General features: G+C 46.4%; 1 protein-coding gene across 1 annotated transcript in view; it reads right to left on the bottom strand.

Annotated features, from left to right (window-relative positions):
- Positions 1 to 19,177, bottom strand: part of GALM (galactose mutarotase) — an 84,014-nt gene that overhangs the window by 17,901 nt on the left and 46,936 nt on the right. Inside the window, exons 3-5 of the mRNA XM_073339971.2 lie at positions 15,112 to 15,266; positions 10,409 to 10,615; positions 2,343 to 2,424 (exon numbers count right to left, since the gene is read on the bottom strand). Of these exons, the coding sequence (XP_073196072.1) occupies positions 2,343 to 2,424; positions 10,409 to 10,615; positions 15,112 to 15,266 (444 nt within the window). The remainder of the gene's footprint in view (positions 1 to 2,342; positions 2,425 to 10,408; positions 10,616 to 15,111; positions 15,267 to 19,177) is intronic.

Genomic DNA, 19,177 nt, shown 5'->3' with positions numbered 1-19,177 from the left:
CAGAACAGTCAATGGGCACGGCCAGGGCTTCCACATGCCAACCTGGCGGCCTTTGCCGGTACCACCCCGTGCATGCCTAGGAGCCCTGCGGCCCGCCTGCATGATTTAAAAGATCCTGGGGCTCCCAGCCGCCACAGCTCATCACCAAGGCAGTCATTCATAGTACAAGCTGCTAGGCCCACTCCTCGGCTGGTGTCAGTCGGTGTCGCCCCAGGGAGACAGCAATCGAGTTATGCTGATTTATGGTAGTTGACGATCTAACCCATCGCATGTGAAACAAAGCAATCAGACTATAACAGGGATTCCCATCATGTAATATGACCAGGCTTTGAGGGACAGATTATCCAGGCACAGCTTATGGGGATAGTAGGACCTCAAGATCATGTGGAAAACTCTGCTAGATGAGCCTGAGTAAGCCAGGCATTGCAGGAGGATGGAAAGGGGAAAAGGAACCAGGTGCTAGCACTAGGAGCTGCTCAGCTCGCAACAGCACCAGCAGCCGGGCTGGAGGAAGGAGGTGGGGATAAGACGGGGAGAAGGGCATGAGAGGCAGCTGGGAGCAAGTCTCACAGGCCAGAGAGACAGACTTGCGCTGGCGTGGCTCGGGCTAGAGCGCTCAAAACAGCTGCGGGACTTTGGCCCTGCGGCTTAGGTGGAGACTTGGACTGGCCACCCAAACTCAAGCCTAGGGGGGCGGCGAGCCTAAGCCTCTGCCAGAGCTGCAACGCCCACACACCTGTTTTTAGCCTTCTAGTGCAAGTCTGTCTACCCAGGCTGGGGGCTCACTCCCAGCTGCAGCATAGACATACCTACAGGTACCCAGAGAGACCAAAAACCGCAGGCAAAAAGGGTTACACTGGCTTCCCCTCCCCACTCATTTACGCAATGGAAGCATGGAGACCATGATGCCCCGAGATGATCTGATGAAGTTACTCATACCTATGTGTAGCAGAGTGAAGTCCCTCACCCTGGATTCCTCTCTGCAAACACTCCTCACACACTCCCATGGCAAGTTCAACCCTGCGTGCTTCATTCACAAGGTGCTATATGAGGGCTTGTTCCCCACAACATGAGGCTTTCCCCTTCTCCCCAGACACACAATGGGGGGAAGAGATCTCACCTCCTGGAGATCCGGGGCTTCTCTCGCCCTTCCTTCCAGCCTCCCCCTTCCTGTCTCTCCAGTAACTGTCCTCTGATGACAAGCTGAATCACTCACCTTGTTTACTGGTTAACTGCCTCATTTATTTGCCCCATGTGGGAACGCTCACCACATGCCGAGAGTGGTGAGTCAGCCGGTGGCTACTCACACTGTGCTTTATCCACTGAGGAAGGCTGCAGGCACTGCCAGTGGTTTGAATGTAAATGTAAATCACATTTGAACGTTAGAATGTAAATTGCGTTTCAAGGGTGCTAGATTTAAAAAAAAAAAAAAAAAAAGAAGGACAGAAATCCTGGAAGTTCTGAATTGAGTTCCCAAAATAGCCAAACCTCTGAAAGGAGAGAAATTCACAGTTAAGGCAGCCAAATCCCCTTAACTCTGCCTCTGTGGTGAAAGTCAACCTCTCAACTTTCTTCCTTGCATGTGGCATATGGGAAATGTCCATGTCAGAACACATGGCTGTGTAATTTGTTTCACACCCGTATCTCTGAAACAAAGCAGAATGATGTGTTAGCTCACCAACTGCTCTTTGCATGGTCTAGGCACATGAGATCTTTAGACACAGAGCTCGTGTGTCGCTGTACAGATGACATGTGACTCACTAGCTGGCATACACATGAGGTCACAGATCCCTCTCCTGTGCGGTACATGGCAAAAAGTGTTAGACTTTTAGAATGCCACTGATCCCCTCAGAACTTTGTCTGATCTCTTCAGATTTGATGGAAGGATCCCAAGTGGGACCCAGATATAACCTCTCAATTTGGAGACACATGCAGCTTTTGGGGGGATTTTAAATGGAGGCCAAACATCAGACTCATCTGTTGAAACCTCAATTAACCATGGAGCAGGTACCAGCACCATAATGGGGGCTGCAAGGCAAAGCAATCAGTCACACTAGGGCTTAGGGAATCGCTCTCCAGCTATGTTTGGGTGAGACAAGGGTCAGTTCTGTGCAAACTGCGGAGCTGCCTCAAGCAAGAAGAGCTATTGTCATGTCGCTTTGGACCCCATTTCATGCCACGTTACTCCTGTTTGCTAACAGAAAAATCAATCCATTACTCTAATGGAATAAGAGACTTCACTTATGTTTAAGAATGACTTTCCTTGCCTTAAAGCCAGTCCTGCTCCAGCTGAGCTATGAAATCCCCTCCCTCAAACAAATGCAATTCTCAAAGTCACCAACCAGTAGGGATCAGGGTGTCATCCACAGGCAAGTAAGAGTCTGCTTCTATGGAGACCTCATGGTTGTAGATATCATGTGATCCCTAGGAGACAATGGAAGAAATGTTTATACTTACACTGTACCCCTTACATGTGTCCAGGTACCTGTGCAGGGTGTTTTCCACTGGCAGTTATCAAACCACATGGACACTGACCACAAACTCCAGCAGAGCCAATGTCACTGGACTGCAGCGTTCAAACATTAGTGACTCTGAGCTTCCCTACAACTGGCACAGTCAGTCTCCACATTACTCAGTAAACAGAGAGAAGCAAAAGCAACCCTCATAATCCCAAGGCTTTAATCCCACTCCACTGCTCGATACACTCGCAGCCTAATCCATTTTCTATACACACTCAAGAACAGAATACTTGTCAGGATGACAGCTTGTATGTACTGCTAGAACAGCGGGTATACTGAAAAGCCTTGTCAACTGGACTGAGCTGGTAATTTCCGCACCCACAGCACTCCCCTCTGTCTGCCTGTCCTGCACTTCCTTATTGCTTTTTCCCCTAGTGGACAAAGGGACATTACTAGGGTAGAAGGTACCATATAAAACCTAAGGTAGACACTTTCTTGAGCCCGGATCCTCAGAGGTATTTAGGCACCTAACTCCCACTGGTTTTTTTTGAGGATCTGGGTCTTTGACTGAAAGCTTTCTGGGACAAGGACTGTCTTTTTGTTCTGTGTTTGTACCCTAAAAAAATTGTAAAATAAAAAAAAGAAAGCAAAGATGCAGGCAACTGTGGCTAAACATGTTAATGCTTTTGCCAAACACACGCATAAGTGTAAAAAAAGTAAAAGTAACTGCTAAAATTGAAAAAAAAAAAAAATCCCCCAAATCCTTTTCCAAATCATGCCAATCCTCATACTGCTGAAACCATTAAATCTTTGCTGCAACAAAAAATCATCCATAAATCTTCTTCAGTATGCAATTCTCTAATCTGGCCAGTACGAACGCCAAATGGGTCATGGCATCTTATTATTAATTATCAAAAATTAAATTAAGTAACTCTAGCTTGTGCAGCTGTTGTATCCAAAATGCCTAACCCAATTAAATCTGTAAATCCCAAAGCAAAATGTTTTTTTTACCATTGATATTGTCAATGGCTATTGGTCAATACCTGTTTGTAAGAAAAGTCAACACTATCTAGCTTTCCCAGTGAAGGGGGTTCAACACACTTTCCAAGTTTTACCCTCATAATTCCGTAAGAGCCCAGCTATCTTTCATAAACAAATAAAGAACCTTCTGTCTAGGGTTTACAAACCATCTGTTTTATTTCAGTATGTAAACAACATTTGTTTAGCAACAAAAACAAAAAATCTAAAGTGCCTAAATAAGCTTTTAAAAATCATCAAAAAAGCAAAACTAACAGCAAAGTGTAACCCAACAAAGGCCACAAGCCATTTTGGCACTAAAGTAGATCAGAAGGTGTTAGGGTCACAAATGCTGCATGTTGTGTTTGGAAGTCTTTGTTCTAGAGGGCAAAAGTCCTTCTGGTCTGGAGAAGGAAGGTTTTCTTCTCTTGTGGCTGGTATTCTGTGTAAGTACGGGTCTGATCCTGCTTCCTCTGAAGCGAATGGCAACCTGCAAACTCCCTCCCCACCATACCCCCGACTGAAATAGGAGCAAGATCAAGCCCTTCAATATTTGTGTCACTTTCTAATCAGCGTAATAACTTCTCACGCAGAGACACACACACTGCAGGTGTTATGTCTGCTCCACAAAATGTGATTATGCTGAAAATTATACTTGTTTACTTGGCCTTATCATTAACCAATTAACTATACACTGATGATTACACTGCAGTTGTTAAAACAATGGCATTGATATAGTTAAATTACACAGACATTCTAAAATATCTCTTTCTATCCAGCATGTTTCAAAGAGCCTTGTTATCTAAGTGTAAGGATGTAACAATGCTATCAGACGCTATCCTCACTGCACAGCAGTACCTGGGGGAATTATTTTCTAAACCTTTGCCTTCATGCCTGATTATAAATGTAATGAGAGTAAATTGTAACTGAGAGGCAGTATGGTCCACGTGGCAGGGCCCGGTGACTCAAGAGACATGTTTCAGAGTAGCAGCCGTGTTCGTCTGTATCCACAAAAAGAACAGAAGTACTTGTGGCACCTTACAGACTAAAAAATTTATTTGAGCATAAGCTTTCGTGGTATATATCTTACTATATGTTCCATTCTATGCATCTGATGAAGTGGGCTGTAGCCCACAAAAGCTTATGCTCTAATAAATTTGTTACTCTCTAAGATGCCACAAGTCCTCCTTTTCTTTTTTCAAGAGACATGGGCTCTACTCCCAGCTCTGCAGTCCACTAATTGGGTGACCTTAGACAATTCCCCTTCCCTTTCTGTGCCTTTGTTTTTCTCTCCTTCCAGCTGTTTTCTGTCTTGTCTAGTTAGACTGTGAGCCAGGACTTTCTCACTACATTTGTCTACAGCTCCTAGTGTGGGGGCCTTATCTCAGCTGGGGCTCTAGTAGAATGAGGTCAGACCAAGGGATGTGTCAGTACAAAGTGAAGTGCCTATGACACTGGGATACACTTATATCATTTTTATTTGAGCATAAGCTTTTGTGAGCTACAGCTCACTTCATCGGATGCATGCAATGGAAAATATAGTGGGGAGATTTTATATACACAGAGAACATGAAACAATGGGTGTTACCATACAGACTGTAACGAGAGTGATCAGGTAAGGTGAGCTATTACTAGCAGGGGAGAAAAAAAACCTTTTGTAGTGATAATCAAGGTGGGCCATTTCCAGCAGTTGACAAGAACCTGTGAGGAACAGGTGGGGGGGGGGGGGGGGGGGAAATAAACATGAGGAAATAGTTTTACTTTGTGTAATGACACATCCAGTCCCACCTGATCAACATCCTATACAGCAAACAGGGAAAGATTAAGAATAAGCTCTCAAAACTGGATATTCTCATAAAAAACCAACCTTCCACACAAACTTCCTCGTGGCTGGACTTTACAAAAACTAGACAAGCCATTTACAACATACACTTTGCTTCTCTACAAAAGAAAAAGGACACTAAACTATCTAAACTACTACATGCCACAAGGGGCCACAACAGTGGTTCCCTTAAGCCACCCAGCAATATTGTTATTCTATCCAGCTATACTCTTAGCCCAGCAGAAGAATCTGTCCTATCTCGGGGCCTCTCCTTCTGCCCTTCCACCCCCACGAACATGATACAGTTTGATGTTGACCTAGAATCCTATTTTCGATGTCTCCGACTCAAGGAATATTTCTTACACACCTCTGAACAGCATACTAACCCACAGAGACCTTCCTACCAACACTATAAAAAGAAGGATTCTGGGTGGACTCCTCCTGAAGGTCGAAACGACAGACTTGACTTCTACATAGAGTCCTTCCGCCGACGTGCACGGGCTGAAATTGTGGAAAAGCAGCATCACTTGCCCCATAACCTCAGCCGTGCAGAACACAATGCCATCCACAGCCTCAGAAACAACTCTGACATCATAATCAAAAAGGCTGACAAAGAAGGTGTTGTTGTCATCATGAATAGGTCGGAATATGAACAAGAGGCTGCTCGGCAGCTCTCCAACACCACTTTCTACAAGCCATTACCCTCTGATTCCACTGAGGGTTACCAAAAGAAACTACATCATTTGCTCAAGAAACTCCCTGAAAAAGCACAAGAACAAATCCGCACAGACACACCCCTGGAACCCCGACCAGGGGTATTCTATCTACTACCCAAGATCCATAAACCTGGAAATCCTGGACGCCCCATCATCTCAGGCATTCGCACCCTGACAGCAGGATTGTCTGGCTATGTAGATTCCCTCCTAAGGCCCTACGCTCCCAGCACTCCCAGCTATCTTTGAGACACCACTGACTTCCTGAGGAAACTACAATCCATCGGTGATCTTCCTGATAACACCATCCTGGCCACTATGGATGTAGAAGCCCTCTACACCAACATTCCACACAAAGATGGACTACAAGCCGTCAAGAACACTATCCCCGATAATGTCACGGCTAACCTGGTGGCTGAACTTTGTGACTTTGTCCTCACCCATAACTATTTTACATTTGGGGACAATGTATACCTTCAGATCAGCAGCACTGCTATGGGTACCCGCATGGCCCCACAGTATGCCAACATTTGTATGGCTGACTTAGAACAACGCTTCCTCAGCTCTCGTCCCCTAAAGCCCCTACTCTACTTGCGCTATACTGATGACATCTTCATCATCTGGACCCATGGAAAAGAAGCCCTTGAGGAATTCCACCATGATTTCAACAATTTCCATCTCACCATCAACCTCAGCCTGGACCAGTCCACACAAGAGATCCACTTCCTGGACACTATGGTGCTAATAAGCGATGGTCACATAAACACCACCCTATACTGGAAACCTACCGACCGCTATTCCTACCTACATGCCTCCAGCTTTCACCCAGACCACACCACACGATCCATCGTCTACAGCCAAGCTCTACGATACAACCGCATTTGCTCCAACCCCTCAGGCAGAGACAAACACCTACAAGATCTCTGTCAACCATTCTTACAACTACAATACCCACCTGCGGAAGTGAAGAAACAAACTGACAGAGCCAGAAGAGTACCCAGAAGTCACGTACTACAGGACAGGCCTAACAAGGAAAATAACAGAACGCCCCTAGCCGTCACCTTCAGCCCCCAACTAAAACCTCTCCAACGCATCATCAAGGACGACCCCTCACTCTCACAGATCTTGGGAGACAGGCCAGTCCTTGCTGACAGACAGCCCGCCAACCTGAAGCAAATACTCACCAGTAAGCACACACCACACAACAAAACCACTGACCCAGGAACCTATCCTAGCAACAAAGCCAGTTGCCAACTGTGCCCACATATCTATTCAGGGGACACCATCACAGGGCCTAATCACATCAGCCACACTATCAGAGGCTCGTTCATCTGCACATCTACCAATGTGATATATGCCATCATGTGCCAGCAATGCCCCTCTGCCATGTACATTGGCCAAACTGGACAGTCTCTACGTAAAAGAATAAATGGACACAAATCAGACGTCAAAAATTATAACATTCATAAACCAGTTGGAGAACACTTCAATCTCTTTGGTCACTCGATTACAGACCTAAAAGTGGCAATTCTTCAACAAAAAAACTTCAAAAACAGACTCCAACGAGAGACTGCTGAATTGGAATTAATTTGCAAACTGGATACAATTAACTTAGGCTTGAATAAAGACTGGGAGTGGATGTGTCATTACACAAAGTAAAACTTTTTCCCCATGTTTACTCCCCCCCGCCCCCACTGTTCCTCACATGTTCTTGTCAACTGCTGGAAATGGCCCACCTTGATTAACCCTACAAAAGGTTTTTTTTCTCTCCTGCTGGTAATAGCTCAGCTTACCTGATCACTCTCCTTACAGTGTGTATGGTAATACCCATTGTTTCATGTTCTCTGTGTATGTAAAATCTCCCCACTGTATTTTCCACTGCATGCATCTGATGAAGTGAGCTGTAGCTCACGAAAGCTTATGCTCAAATAAATTTGTTAGTCTCTAAGGTGCCACAAATCCTCCTTTTCTTTTTGCGGATACAGACTAACACGGCTGTTACTCTGAAACTTGTATCATTGAAGCAGAGGTTATTTAACGCTTTGTTAGCTGGTTGGGTTGTTCTGGGTCTCCTGGCACAGAAACAATGGGGAGTAGAATTAAAGAGCCATTTTCCCAAAAGTCATGAGTGGTAGTGAAGGAAAGTGTGGGCCCCTTACTAAATGTGGGAGGCAACCGAGTGACAGAGGATGTGGAAAAAGCTAATGTATTCAATGCTTTTTTTGCCTCTGTCTTCACGAACAAGGTGAGCTCCCAGACTGCTGCACTGGGCAGCACAGAATGGAGAGGAGGTGGCCGGCCCTCTGTGGAGAAAGAAGTGGTTTGGGACTATTTAGAAAAGCTGGATGAGCACAAGTCCATGGGGCCGGATGTGCTGCATCCAAGAGTGCTAAAGGAGTTGGTGGATGTGATTGCAGAGCCATTGGCCATTATCTTTGAAAACTCATGGCGATCGGGGGAAGTCCCAGACGACTGGAAAAAGGCTGATGTCATGCCCATCTTTAAAAAAGGGAAGAAGGAGGATCCTGGGAACTACAGGCCAGTCAACCTCACCTCAGTCCCTGGAAAAATCATGGAGCAGGTCCTCCAGGAATCAATTCTGAAGCACTTAGAGGAGAGGAAAGTGATCAGGAACAGTCAGCATGGATTCACCAAGGGAAGGTCATGCCTGGCTAATCTAATTGCCTTCTATGATGAGATAACTGGCTCTGTGGATGAAGGGAAAGCAGCGGACGTGTCGTTCCTTGACTTTAGCAAAGCTTTTGACACGGTCTCCCACAATATTCTTGCCAGTAAGTTAAAGAAGTATGGTCTGGATGAATGGACTATAAGGTGGATAGAAAGTTGGCTAGATTGTCAGGCTCAACAAGTAGTGATCAATGGCTCCATGTCTAGTTGGCAGCCGGTATCAAGTGGAGTGCCCCAAGGGTTGTTCCTCGAGCCGGTTTTGTTCAATATCTTCATTAATGATCTGGAGGATGGTGTGGATTGCATCCTCAGCAAGTTTGCAGATGACACTAAACTGGGAGGAGAGGTAGATATGCTGGAGGGTAGAGATAGGATACAGAGGGCCTTAGACAAATTAGAGGATTGGGCCAAAAGAAATCTGATGAGGTTCAACAAGGACAAGTGCAGAGTCCTGTACTTAGGACGGAAGAATCCCATGCACCCGCTACAGACTAGGGACCGAATAGCTCGGCAGCAGTTCTGCAGAAAAGGACCTAGGGGTGACAGTGGACGAGAAGCTGGATATGAGTCAACAGTGTGCCCTTGTTGCCAAGAAGGCCAATGGCATTTTGGGATGTATAAGTAGGGGCATTGCCAGCAGATCGAGGGACATGATTGTTCCCCTCTTTTCGACATTGGTGAGGCCTCATCTGGAGTATTGTGTCCAGTTTTGGGCCCCACACTACAAGAACGATGTGGAAAAATTGGAAAGCGTCCAGCGGAGGGCAACAAAAATGATTAGGGGGCTGGAGCACATGAGTTATGAGGAGAGGCTGAGGGAACTGGGATTGTTTAGTCTGCAGAAGAGAAGAATGAGGGGGGATTTGATAGCTGCTTTCAACTACCTGAAAGGGGGTTCAAAGAGGATGGATCTAGACTGTTCTCAGTGGTAGCAGATGACAGAACAAGGAGTACTGGTCTCAAGTTGCAGTGGGGGAGGTTTAGGTTGGATATTAGGAAAAACTTTTTCACTAGGAGGGTGATGAAACACTGGCATGTGTTACCTAGGGAAGTGGTGGAATCTCCTTCCTTAGAAGTTTTTAAGGTCAGGCTTGACAAAGCCCTGGCTGGGATGATTTAGTTGGGGATTGGTCCTGCTTTGAGCAGGGGGTTGGACTAGATGACCTCCTGAGGTCCCTTCCTACCCTGATATTCTATGATTCTATGACCCCAACAAGCTTCATTTTTTCTCAGAGTCAGGGAGTTTAAGGCCAGAAAAGACCAGGTGATCATCCAGTCTGCTCTGTACATCACAGGCCACTATACTGTATGCAGTCCCTTCTGCACTTGCTTGGGAATCCAAACAGACTGAAAGAGTTACAGTAGCTTCTCCTGGTGCCAAATTAGCTTCCCTGAGCACGCTATGTCCCTGATTGCCCTGAACCCCCTTGGACTGAGCTTTTCTGACCACCTAAGCCACGAACAGCCCCAGAGTTTCCCTCTCTCATCGTGCCCCAACTTGCACATGGCTCTTGGTTCCCCGCCCCTCACGATGTATTAAAGTATTAGCTGTTCCAATGCTGTAGCAAGCAGAGTAAGATCACTGGACAGCATAGCTCATGAGGGAGTTACGAGGCATTATGAGAGTTACGAGCCCACCATCTGAGCTCAGTGAGATGAATCCGGTCACGCTTCCAAAGCGGGAGAAGTACCAAGGATGATTATCTTACCTGGCCTGCTAGATTGAAGTAGGCATGGTTTGTCAGGCTAACAGGGGTAGTGTTGTTGCTTTGAGCTCGGTAGTTTATCACTAGTTCCCCACCATCGAGCGTGTAGGTCACCCAGGCTTTTAGTTCCCCAGGATACCCTTCCTCGCCATCTGGGCTCGTTCTGGAGAAGCGTATGCCATTTAGCAGCACCTCCGGGGTCCAGAGAACCTGCAACAACAATTTTGTTGACACTCATTTCATTTCTCTACCCCGTTGAAACCCACATGCAAGATAATGCCTCCATTCCCGGAGGCAAACAGAATTCTTGTTTACAGCTGCAGTGACATAGAAACCATTGTGAGACAGTAAACTTCTTAGGGCAGGGGCCTTTTTTGTTCCGTGCTTGTACAGTGCTTACCACAATAAGGTCCTGATCCATGACTGAGGCTCCTAAGTGACACCGTAATATAAATCATAATATTTTACTGAGTAACATCCTTCTCTTGTGCTACATGTTGGATTTAAACACAGGAAGAAGAGGCTGCCAATCAGTATTATTTCCCACTTCCTCAAGGTCCTATATATTTCAGATACATAATCTAAAAACAAATGTATATACTGCATTTTATCTTGAGGTCCTACAATCTACATTCAGGGATCACTTAGCCCACTCCTGGGGTGGGAGCTCTTCAGCTGCACACAGCTTAAAACAGGAAGTGAAAACAAACACTGTATCCAACTGAAATGACTAGGAGAAGTTGGAGGAACACCTGAAGCTGGAGTCCAATCAGAGCACTAGGGATAACTCTCAAACCCCTCCCACAGCACCATGCAGAAGCACAGGTACGTGACCAACACAGAGCAAGGAATATCGTCCGTGCTGAAGCATGTCCTTTGGGGTCACAAGCAGGCCCAATCCTGCTTAGCTTGTGAGATGCAAAGTCACACACATGTTGCTTACCCCTTTCTTCCTCTTTTCCTTGCTTTCGTCTTTTATAGCACCATCAAGCTGAGCAAGAGAGGCAGCAATGCAGCAAGCTGCATTGTGAGGAGAACTCTTGCACGCCACTTCACATCTCTGCGTACCTCACATTACCTACCCCTGAAACAGGGCTAATAACTACTTTACCCGCCTTACAGTGCTATCCTGAGTATTAATTAATTCACGCTTGGAAAGTGCTTTGAGCTCCATGGCAGGAACGTGCTCTAAAAGGGGAAATCCTAGGCAAATTATAATCTTATGTATTTGCTTTCTGGGTTTGGGTCAGAACGGCACAGACTCTGGGATTTCCTCAGCTCTCTGGACACACAGACAGCAGGATCAATAACTAGTTGAATCGCAGTATTCTCATACCCCCTAGAGTTTCATCCTCCAAGTTCCCTAGTCAGCTTCCTTCTAATTGGAATGAAGTTACATCAGCCTGCTCTCTATTTGCCATGGCTGAACAGACCTTCACATGCTCTTCTCTTTGCAGATGTGTGTGGTCTTGACCCAGACATAGAAATCAAATAATCAGGTCAATTGTAATGTGCCTTTCTGCAAGTGGGACTGCTGTAAGTGCTGACCCTGGGCTCTAAGCGGCTACACCACAGCGAGCATCCAGAGGAGGAAGGAGGTAGACAAATCTAGCTAGTGGTGAAGTGAGAGTCTGGCCCAGAGTGTAAAAACAGCTGCTCCAGTCAGTGGTTACTAACTCCTTGTCACATGACAAGGGTGTAATTTTATGTAACCCTGACCTATTTCATATAACTTAGACCCGGAAGGCAAGATCAGTTTCTTACCAGCTTTCTGGAGTGCCAAACATTATTTACCATATGGTCTGTGTGGTAGGAGATGTAGTCACAAAAATTATTGTTACTCTCTCCCTTCTCCCAGCTGTCAGTTTAACAACAGCACAGGACATTCTGTCTGATCCTAAGGTCAGAAGGGACCATTATGATCATCTAGTCCGACCTCCTGCACGATGCAGGCCACAGAAGCTCACCCACCCACTCCTGCGAAAAACCTCTCACCTAAAGAAATCTCTTCTTTACTCTTTAAAATAATCTTCAGAGAATGTTTAAAAAGAAATAATCTACATGTTTACAGTTACTACTACTGCAGCCAAGGCTTCAGTGATGACATTTTCTTTGTGCAGTAGGAGAAACCATAGAAAAAAAATGTTACACATTTTTGGCCCACATCCTTCACTGATGTAAATGTGTAGTTCAGTGGAATTATCCTGATTTACCCCAGCTGAGGATCTGGCCTTTGGTTATACCCAGAACGGCTTTGATAACATGACTATTCAGTAACATGACATCTACTGCACTGTGGTAAGAGCACTTCTCGGGTGATTAAAGGCCTTCCCGTTAAAGCCTGTCTAGACACGCTAACTAGCTGAAGGGGAGATCTCATTGACGTGACCATTCAAAGAAACATCATTAAGGTTTTATGGCCCCCAAAATCAGCATTCTATTCCTGCAAAAACTGACAATTTTTTTGAATGTTGTCACCCAGGATTAAAAGAACAGCACAAGCACACAAAACCCCACCAGCCATTAACAGCCATCCAAGCCCAGAACAGCAGCTTCATGGACAAAACCAGCTGTCTCAGAGGATTTGCTATTAAATGAACACACGCTTCTGCTTCGTTTTTTAAATTAAATATTGTGTTTTTTCCACCCATGACGGCTGTAAGGCAGCTGGAGCCCCATAGCTGCGGGAACTAGAGGGCGTGCTGCAGCACCCCCAGGCTTTGCACAGGGTCCCGGCTGCCAGCCCCGCACCCGGGGGGCTCTGCTGCTGGCCCCAGTCCCAGCCACTGGCCCTGCACCTGGGCTCTCGGCCGCTGACCTGGGGTCCCAGCCGCCAGGCCCCGCGCCTGGCCACCTGGCCCCGCACCCGGCCCGGCCCCAGGGTCCAGGCTGTGGGGCTCCGCTCCTGACTCCAGCCCGGGGTTCCACACCAAAGCTGTGACTCCAGCCTCAGCCCTCTTACCGTGTCTGCGTTCTCCCCTCCCGAAGCCACAGCCCTGCTCCTGGCCCCAGCTCAAGGGGGCGGTGAGGGACACAGACACAGGTGAGGGGAGGCACAGCTCAGTACCCCCACTCTAAAGACTGTTCCAGCACCACTGTGAAGCCCTAGGGAAATTGGACTTGATCCTGCGAGGCGCTGAGTACTCTATTCCTGATTTAGCCAGGCACTTAAGCACATACTTAACTTCAAGCATATAAGTTGTCCTGCTGAATTCAATGGGACAGCTCATGTGCTTTAAGTTAAGTTGGTGCTTATGGACTTTGCTGGATCAGGACCAGAGTGCTGGGCACCCTGCAGGATCGAGCCTCTACTAACATCCCAAAAGACAAGAGGCTGGGCCTGAGTGATTGAGGTCATGTGTATATCGGGAAATGATACTATCTGCATTGCCACTGCACCTAGGAACCCTGGTGATAGATCAGGCCTCCACTGTGCCAGGCACTGTACAGACACAGAACAAAAAGACAGTCTCTACCCCAAGGAGCTTACAGTCCAAGTTTTGTATACTTATTTTTAGAAACTGAACAAAATACATATACAGATAACAAAACAAGGTGGTGATCAAACACAAATGGTTCTTTTAAAAGGCAGCCAATACAGGTCACAAAAAAGACACTGATACTTCTATGGGAAGTATGGTAAAATGGCAAAGAGTGTTTTTAAAAAAGGGGATACCTGGCATTAAACTTTATCTTGATCTTTAAACATGGGTCCCCAATGCAAAGCTGCAAATTCCTGCACTTTGGAGGACATGAGCCAGCTCTGAGAGCAGACTTTGTTAATGCTATATACAGGTTTTTCTGTAGCTAACTGAAAAGAACAGAGCCAACAAAATCAAAATTTGTAAGTGTGAAAAAAATGGGTTTCATAGAAAATATTTGGAAGATATTTCAGGAAAATATTTCAGACTTATCATAAAGTCCATTCATCTCTCCAACCAGAAAGGACATAATGCTATACAGTAACCTGCCTGGGAACCTGTGACTAGGATGACTTCATGCTGACCACAACACTGCGGCCAGCTAGATGACAACTGGTTCTGCTCAACACCACTCAGCTAGTCATGGCTAACAGCTATTACACGGCTGACACATCCAGTACTTGTCTACTCAGCACTCTTAACTTGAGCACATCCAATTGAGTTTAAACACTGGGCAGTTTTCAAATGTAGACAAGTACTGAGAAAGAGACTTACACTGTTGAAAACTCCTTGTTTAGTTTTTTTAGAGTCCATTTGACTCCAGCGTATAATGAGTATTTGGGATAAGAGATGTCTTTGCTAAAATTAAAACTGAAGAGGTCCCTGCCACAGCAAGGGGAAACAGAACCACAGGAAGGAGAAATGGCTTTCCACAGTCACCCAGCAGGTAGAGTCCAGCCCCAGACTAGCTGTAGTGGCCAATTCTGCAGCAGACAATATTCCTAATTAGGGGCAGCTTACCAGCTGTAAAAGCTGCTTGGTGCAAATTGCAGGGATTGGGTGTTTTAATTGTACAGAGCTGAAGGATCATTCTAAAACAAGGAGATATTAGCGTGATAAGGAAGCCATTTGGAAAGAGTGTCAACTTTCAAGGTACAGAAAGCTTGTCCTCAAACATCAATAACACAGGGCTAAAGCATACTAAAATCAACCTCTTGCTTTAACAGGATGCCCCTGATTGAAAACAAGGGAGATCAGAATCAGTTTGATGATGATCAGATTTACCTTGTCAAACCCTTTGTTCCCTCCATGCAGGCTGTTGGGTGGGTTGTTGAGGGCCAACTGATACTCTTTTCCTTCCACTGTGAATTTCCCGTTAGCAATTCTGTTAGCAACTCGCCCAATAGTGGCTCCAAAATAGGGGTGTTTGTTGACATAACCTAACAAAATAAATGAGTCACCATTCAAAACAAAGTTCAGTTTTACTGTGATCCCTAGGGCCAGGCAGATGGAGCTCAGAAAGTAGGGTTGGGTGGGGAAAAACAGTCCTGGCAATAAGACAAGGATCCTAATTTAAGATGAGAACATAGAAGGTGTCTGCAAGTCTCCATTTGTTTACTGATTTGAGTTCTAGAAGGCATCCCCAGTTGCGCATTTTGGAGGTGCACAACCATTTCCATCACACCTAACAACTACCCTGAACTCCTCGTGCCCTTCCAGAATGGGAGAGTTTCATTCCTCAGGAGTTTCAAAACTCATGGCTGCAGAACAGGGAACTGTGGAGTTTACGGTCCCTTTACAAGAACAGTTATCTAAACAAGATGTACATGTTAAAAAGCCAGAAAATGGAGAGCTAAGGTGACACTTCCCATCCACTGTAGCCACCTGCAGCAGTAGGCTGATGCATTAGCCACAAGGCAATCCTTCCTGCTAAATGGAGGTGAGGCATTCTCTACGCAGATCTCAGCCAGGCGGTCACCTCCAAACCATGCTGCTGTAAGAGGCTTGCTCAGCATCCCAGAGGCAGGCTGTGGGAGAGCCCAGGACAGACACTAGATCTCCTGAGCCCCAGTACACTGCCACAGCCACAAGACTGTCTTTTTGCTGCTTGCAGGCCCTGCCCTAGTCACCATCAATATATGTACACTCTGTTGCTGCCTAGGGCAAGTCACCTTGGCAGAGTCACTTAAAAGGGCGGCATTTCTGAGGAGAGGAGTCTTGGGCCAGTCTTTAGAGACTGGATCTATTCCTGGCTTTGGCTGAAAGGCCCTTGAGCAGCTGCTTATTTGCTAAATAGAGGAAGGACTGTCATCTCCCATCAGGACAGGGATATAGGCAGCCTGGGTTACTATTAAGAGCGATGAAATGCATAGAAATATTCCCCACAGTCACAGGAAGAAATTTTAATTCACGGTTTCTAGCTCCCAATTCAGTTCCCCTTCCCCTGTGGTATATTACGTGGGATGGTCTCCCTAACAAATCTCTCACTGCTGCAGGAGAAGAACACGGCTCACAGCAGCTGAGCTCACAAAGCAAACTCCAATAGCTTGCAGGAGTTCTGATGCTAGGTCTCAGCAAGGGCAGTGTAGCGATGGGGGCTTCATGGGGATAGAGCCCCCTGTCTGGTCCATATCTGTGCATTATGAGATGGCTGACACTTAAAAAACAGGTCTTTTTCCTTTTGGTGAAGGGCTGGGAGGGTCTGTACTCTAGTCTAGAGAACACGGTCATCCACTGTCACCAAATTTTCACCCCAGACTTTACCCAGATTCTGAACTGACAGGCCAATTTTTGAGCCATTCTAACTAGGCATGTTGATTTTAGAGAGGTTTGAAAATTACAGCCTACACAGAAACAAATTAGTGCTGTACGATAGCAACACACGCACCCTATTAACCAGAGATACCGAACCCATTCATCCAAATCAACTCCATTCCTCGGGCAAAAGGCCAGATTAATACATGGTCTCTGCTCTGCTCTCAGATTCTCCATTGAGAATGGAAAGCAGAATTTGGATGCCTACTTTCATGCAAATTTGTGAGATAGCAAGGAGGGAATGCATGAAATAAAAGCAGTCTGATGTGTGTCTGCCACAGAGCTGCCAGCAAGTCTGTGTTCCCTTCTGGAGCTAAGCGAGCATTCGGAGTGCTTCCTCAGTCTTCGGAAGAGGCAGGAACATGGTCCCAATGTGACAGCTGGGGCATTCTACTCTCAGCTGTCACCCCATGGTGCTCCAAGTGGCTCGTATAATTTGCCTTAAAAACAGGAAGAAAGCACCTATTTGCAGTCAGGCGGTAACTGAGCGGCTGCTTGTTGCAGGACTCAGGGCACTCATCCGTGCTGCGTGCCTCGCTCAGATCTGTCTAGGGATACAATGACCTCAAGGCAGCCATTCCCCATCAAGCCTTATTTCATGGGCTTTCCAAAGGCCCAGCTCAGCGTAACGCAGAGTAACCCCTAGCCTGAGGAATCCCATCCATTTCAGTGGCCAAGATGGGCAGAATCAGGAACTAAATGGTTTTAAGAACTAGACTCAGCAGAGTAACAGACGGGCCTGTTAGCTCCCCTCTAGTAAGGTGCTAGTCAGAAAGGTCCACTCACATCCCTCGCTCCCGGAGCCCTGAACATACAGGCTTGTCCTCTCAGGCCCCTACCATCGACATCGCTGTCCCTCCTCTCCATACAAAGCACAACTGCTTGGATCACTTACTCTGTCTGCCCTCCCCCACCCCCCGAAGCCTCTCCACCTGTTCCCCTCTTTCTCCACATTGGGGTCAAACTACTTCTCTTCACTTCATGGGTCTTCCTGACTCTGCACTCACTGCATGCCCATTCCCGCCTCTTGTCCACCAACCCCGCCTGCTCGGCTGCACCAAGGTTGCCAGCCCTCACACAGACTGCCCTGCACACACCCGCCCTGAACTGATCCATAAGTCCCCAGCCTCTCCATCCCCAGCACCCCGCTCTGCAGCTGGGGATTGACAACACTGACAGGTTTCAGAGTAGCAGCCGTGTTAGTCTGTATTCGCAAAAAGACAAGGAGGACTTGTGGCACCTCAGAGACTAACCAATTTATTTGAGCATGAGCTTTCGTGAGCTGCATCTGAGGAAGTGAGCTGTAGCTCACGAAAGCTTATGCTCAAATAAATTGGTTAGTCTCTAAGGTGCCACAAGTCCTCCTTTTCTTTTTGCAACATTCACAGTGTTATTAATTATCTGTATGACCCTAGTGCCTAGGAGCCCTAGCCATGGACCAGAACCCTTCCGTGCTGCATGCTGTACAAACAGAACAAAAACATGGCCCCTGCTCCATTTTCAAGTTTCGCAAGCCTGACTCTGATCTCGCTTGCATAGGTGTGTAAATCAGGAGCAACTCCCCCAGTGCAACCGACAGAGAGACACTTGGGTGCTTAGAGGTAAAGGTTACACACTGGGCAGGGACTATCCCATTTTGTGGTTGTACACACCTAGCAAAATTTATCTAAGGTCCTCCTATGGCTCCCATCACCATATCTGAGCACTTCACATGCTGTTGCATTTATTCTCACAGCTCTGCAGGGCAGGACGATTATCCCCTTGTACAGTTGGGGAATTGAGGCACAGAGAGGCTAAGTGACTTCCCCAAGGTCACAAAAGGAGTTTGTGGCAGAGCAGGTAACTTAACCCAGGATCTCTTAAGTGCCAGCTTGGTTCCCTAACCATCGGATCATCCTTCTTCTCAAGGCTTCATTCTTGATTGGGGCCTCTAGCTGCTATAGTAACCAAAACTATAATAATGTATATCATTGCCATAAGAATGACTCTACTGGGTCAGGCCAGCGGTCCATGTAGCCCAGTGTCCTGTCCCTGACATTGGCCAGTGTCAGAAGCTTCAGAGGGAATGCACAGAACAGGGCAATTTTGAATCCTCCACCTTTATTGTCCAGTCTCAGCTTCCGGCAGTTGGAGATTTAGGTACACCCAGAGCATGGGGTTACAACCCTGACCATCTGGACCTGTTCTCCAGGAATTTATCTAATTCTTTTTTGAACCCAGTTATACTTCTGGCCTTCACATCATCCCCGGCAACAAGTTCCATGGGATGACTGTGTGTTGTTTAAAGAAATACTTCCTTATGTTTGTTTTAAACCTGCTGCCTGTTAATTTCATTGGCAATCCTTGGTTCTTGTGTTATGTGAAGGGGTAAATAACTCTTCCTTAATGGCTAGGAAGTGGTATGGATGGTAAAGCAAAAAGAGTTAAAGGACATTAAAACTGTACTTTTGCTCTAGAAGGAGTATTTGTATGTTTACAGTCTTGGGACATGTTTTCTGTGGACCTGATTGCCACCATTGCTTCTGCAAGTACACCA

Source organism: Lepidochelys kempii, chromosome 3 (assembly GCF_965140285.1).
Source record: "Lepidochelys kempii isolate rLepKem1 chromosome 3, rLepKem1.hap1, whole genome shotgun sequence".
NCBI lineage: Eukaryota > Metazoa > Chordata > Testudines > Cheloniidae > Lepidochelys > Lepidochelys kempii.
Note: the sequence above shows the minus strand (reverse complement) of the source record. Positions and strands in the feature narration are given on the sequence as shown.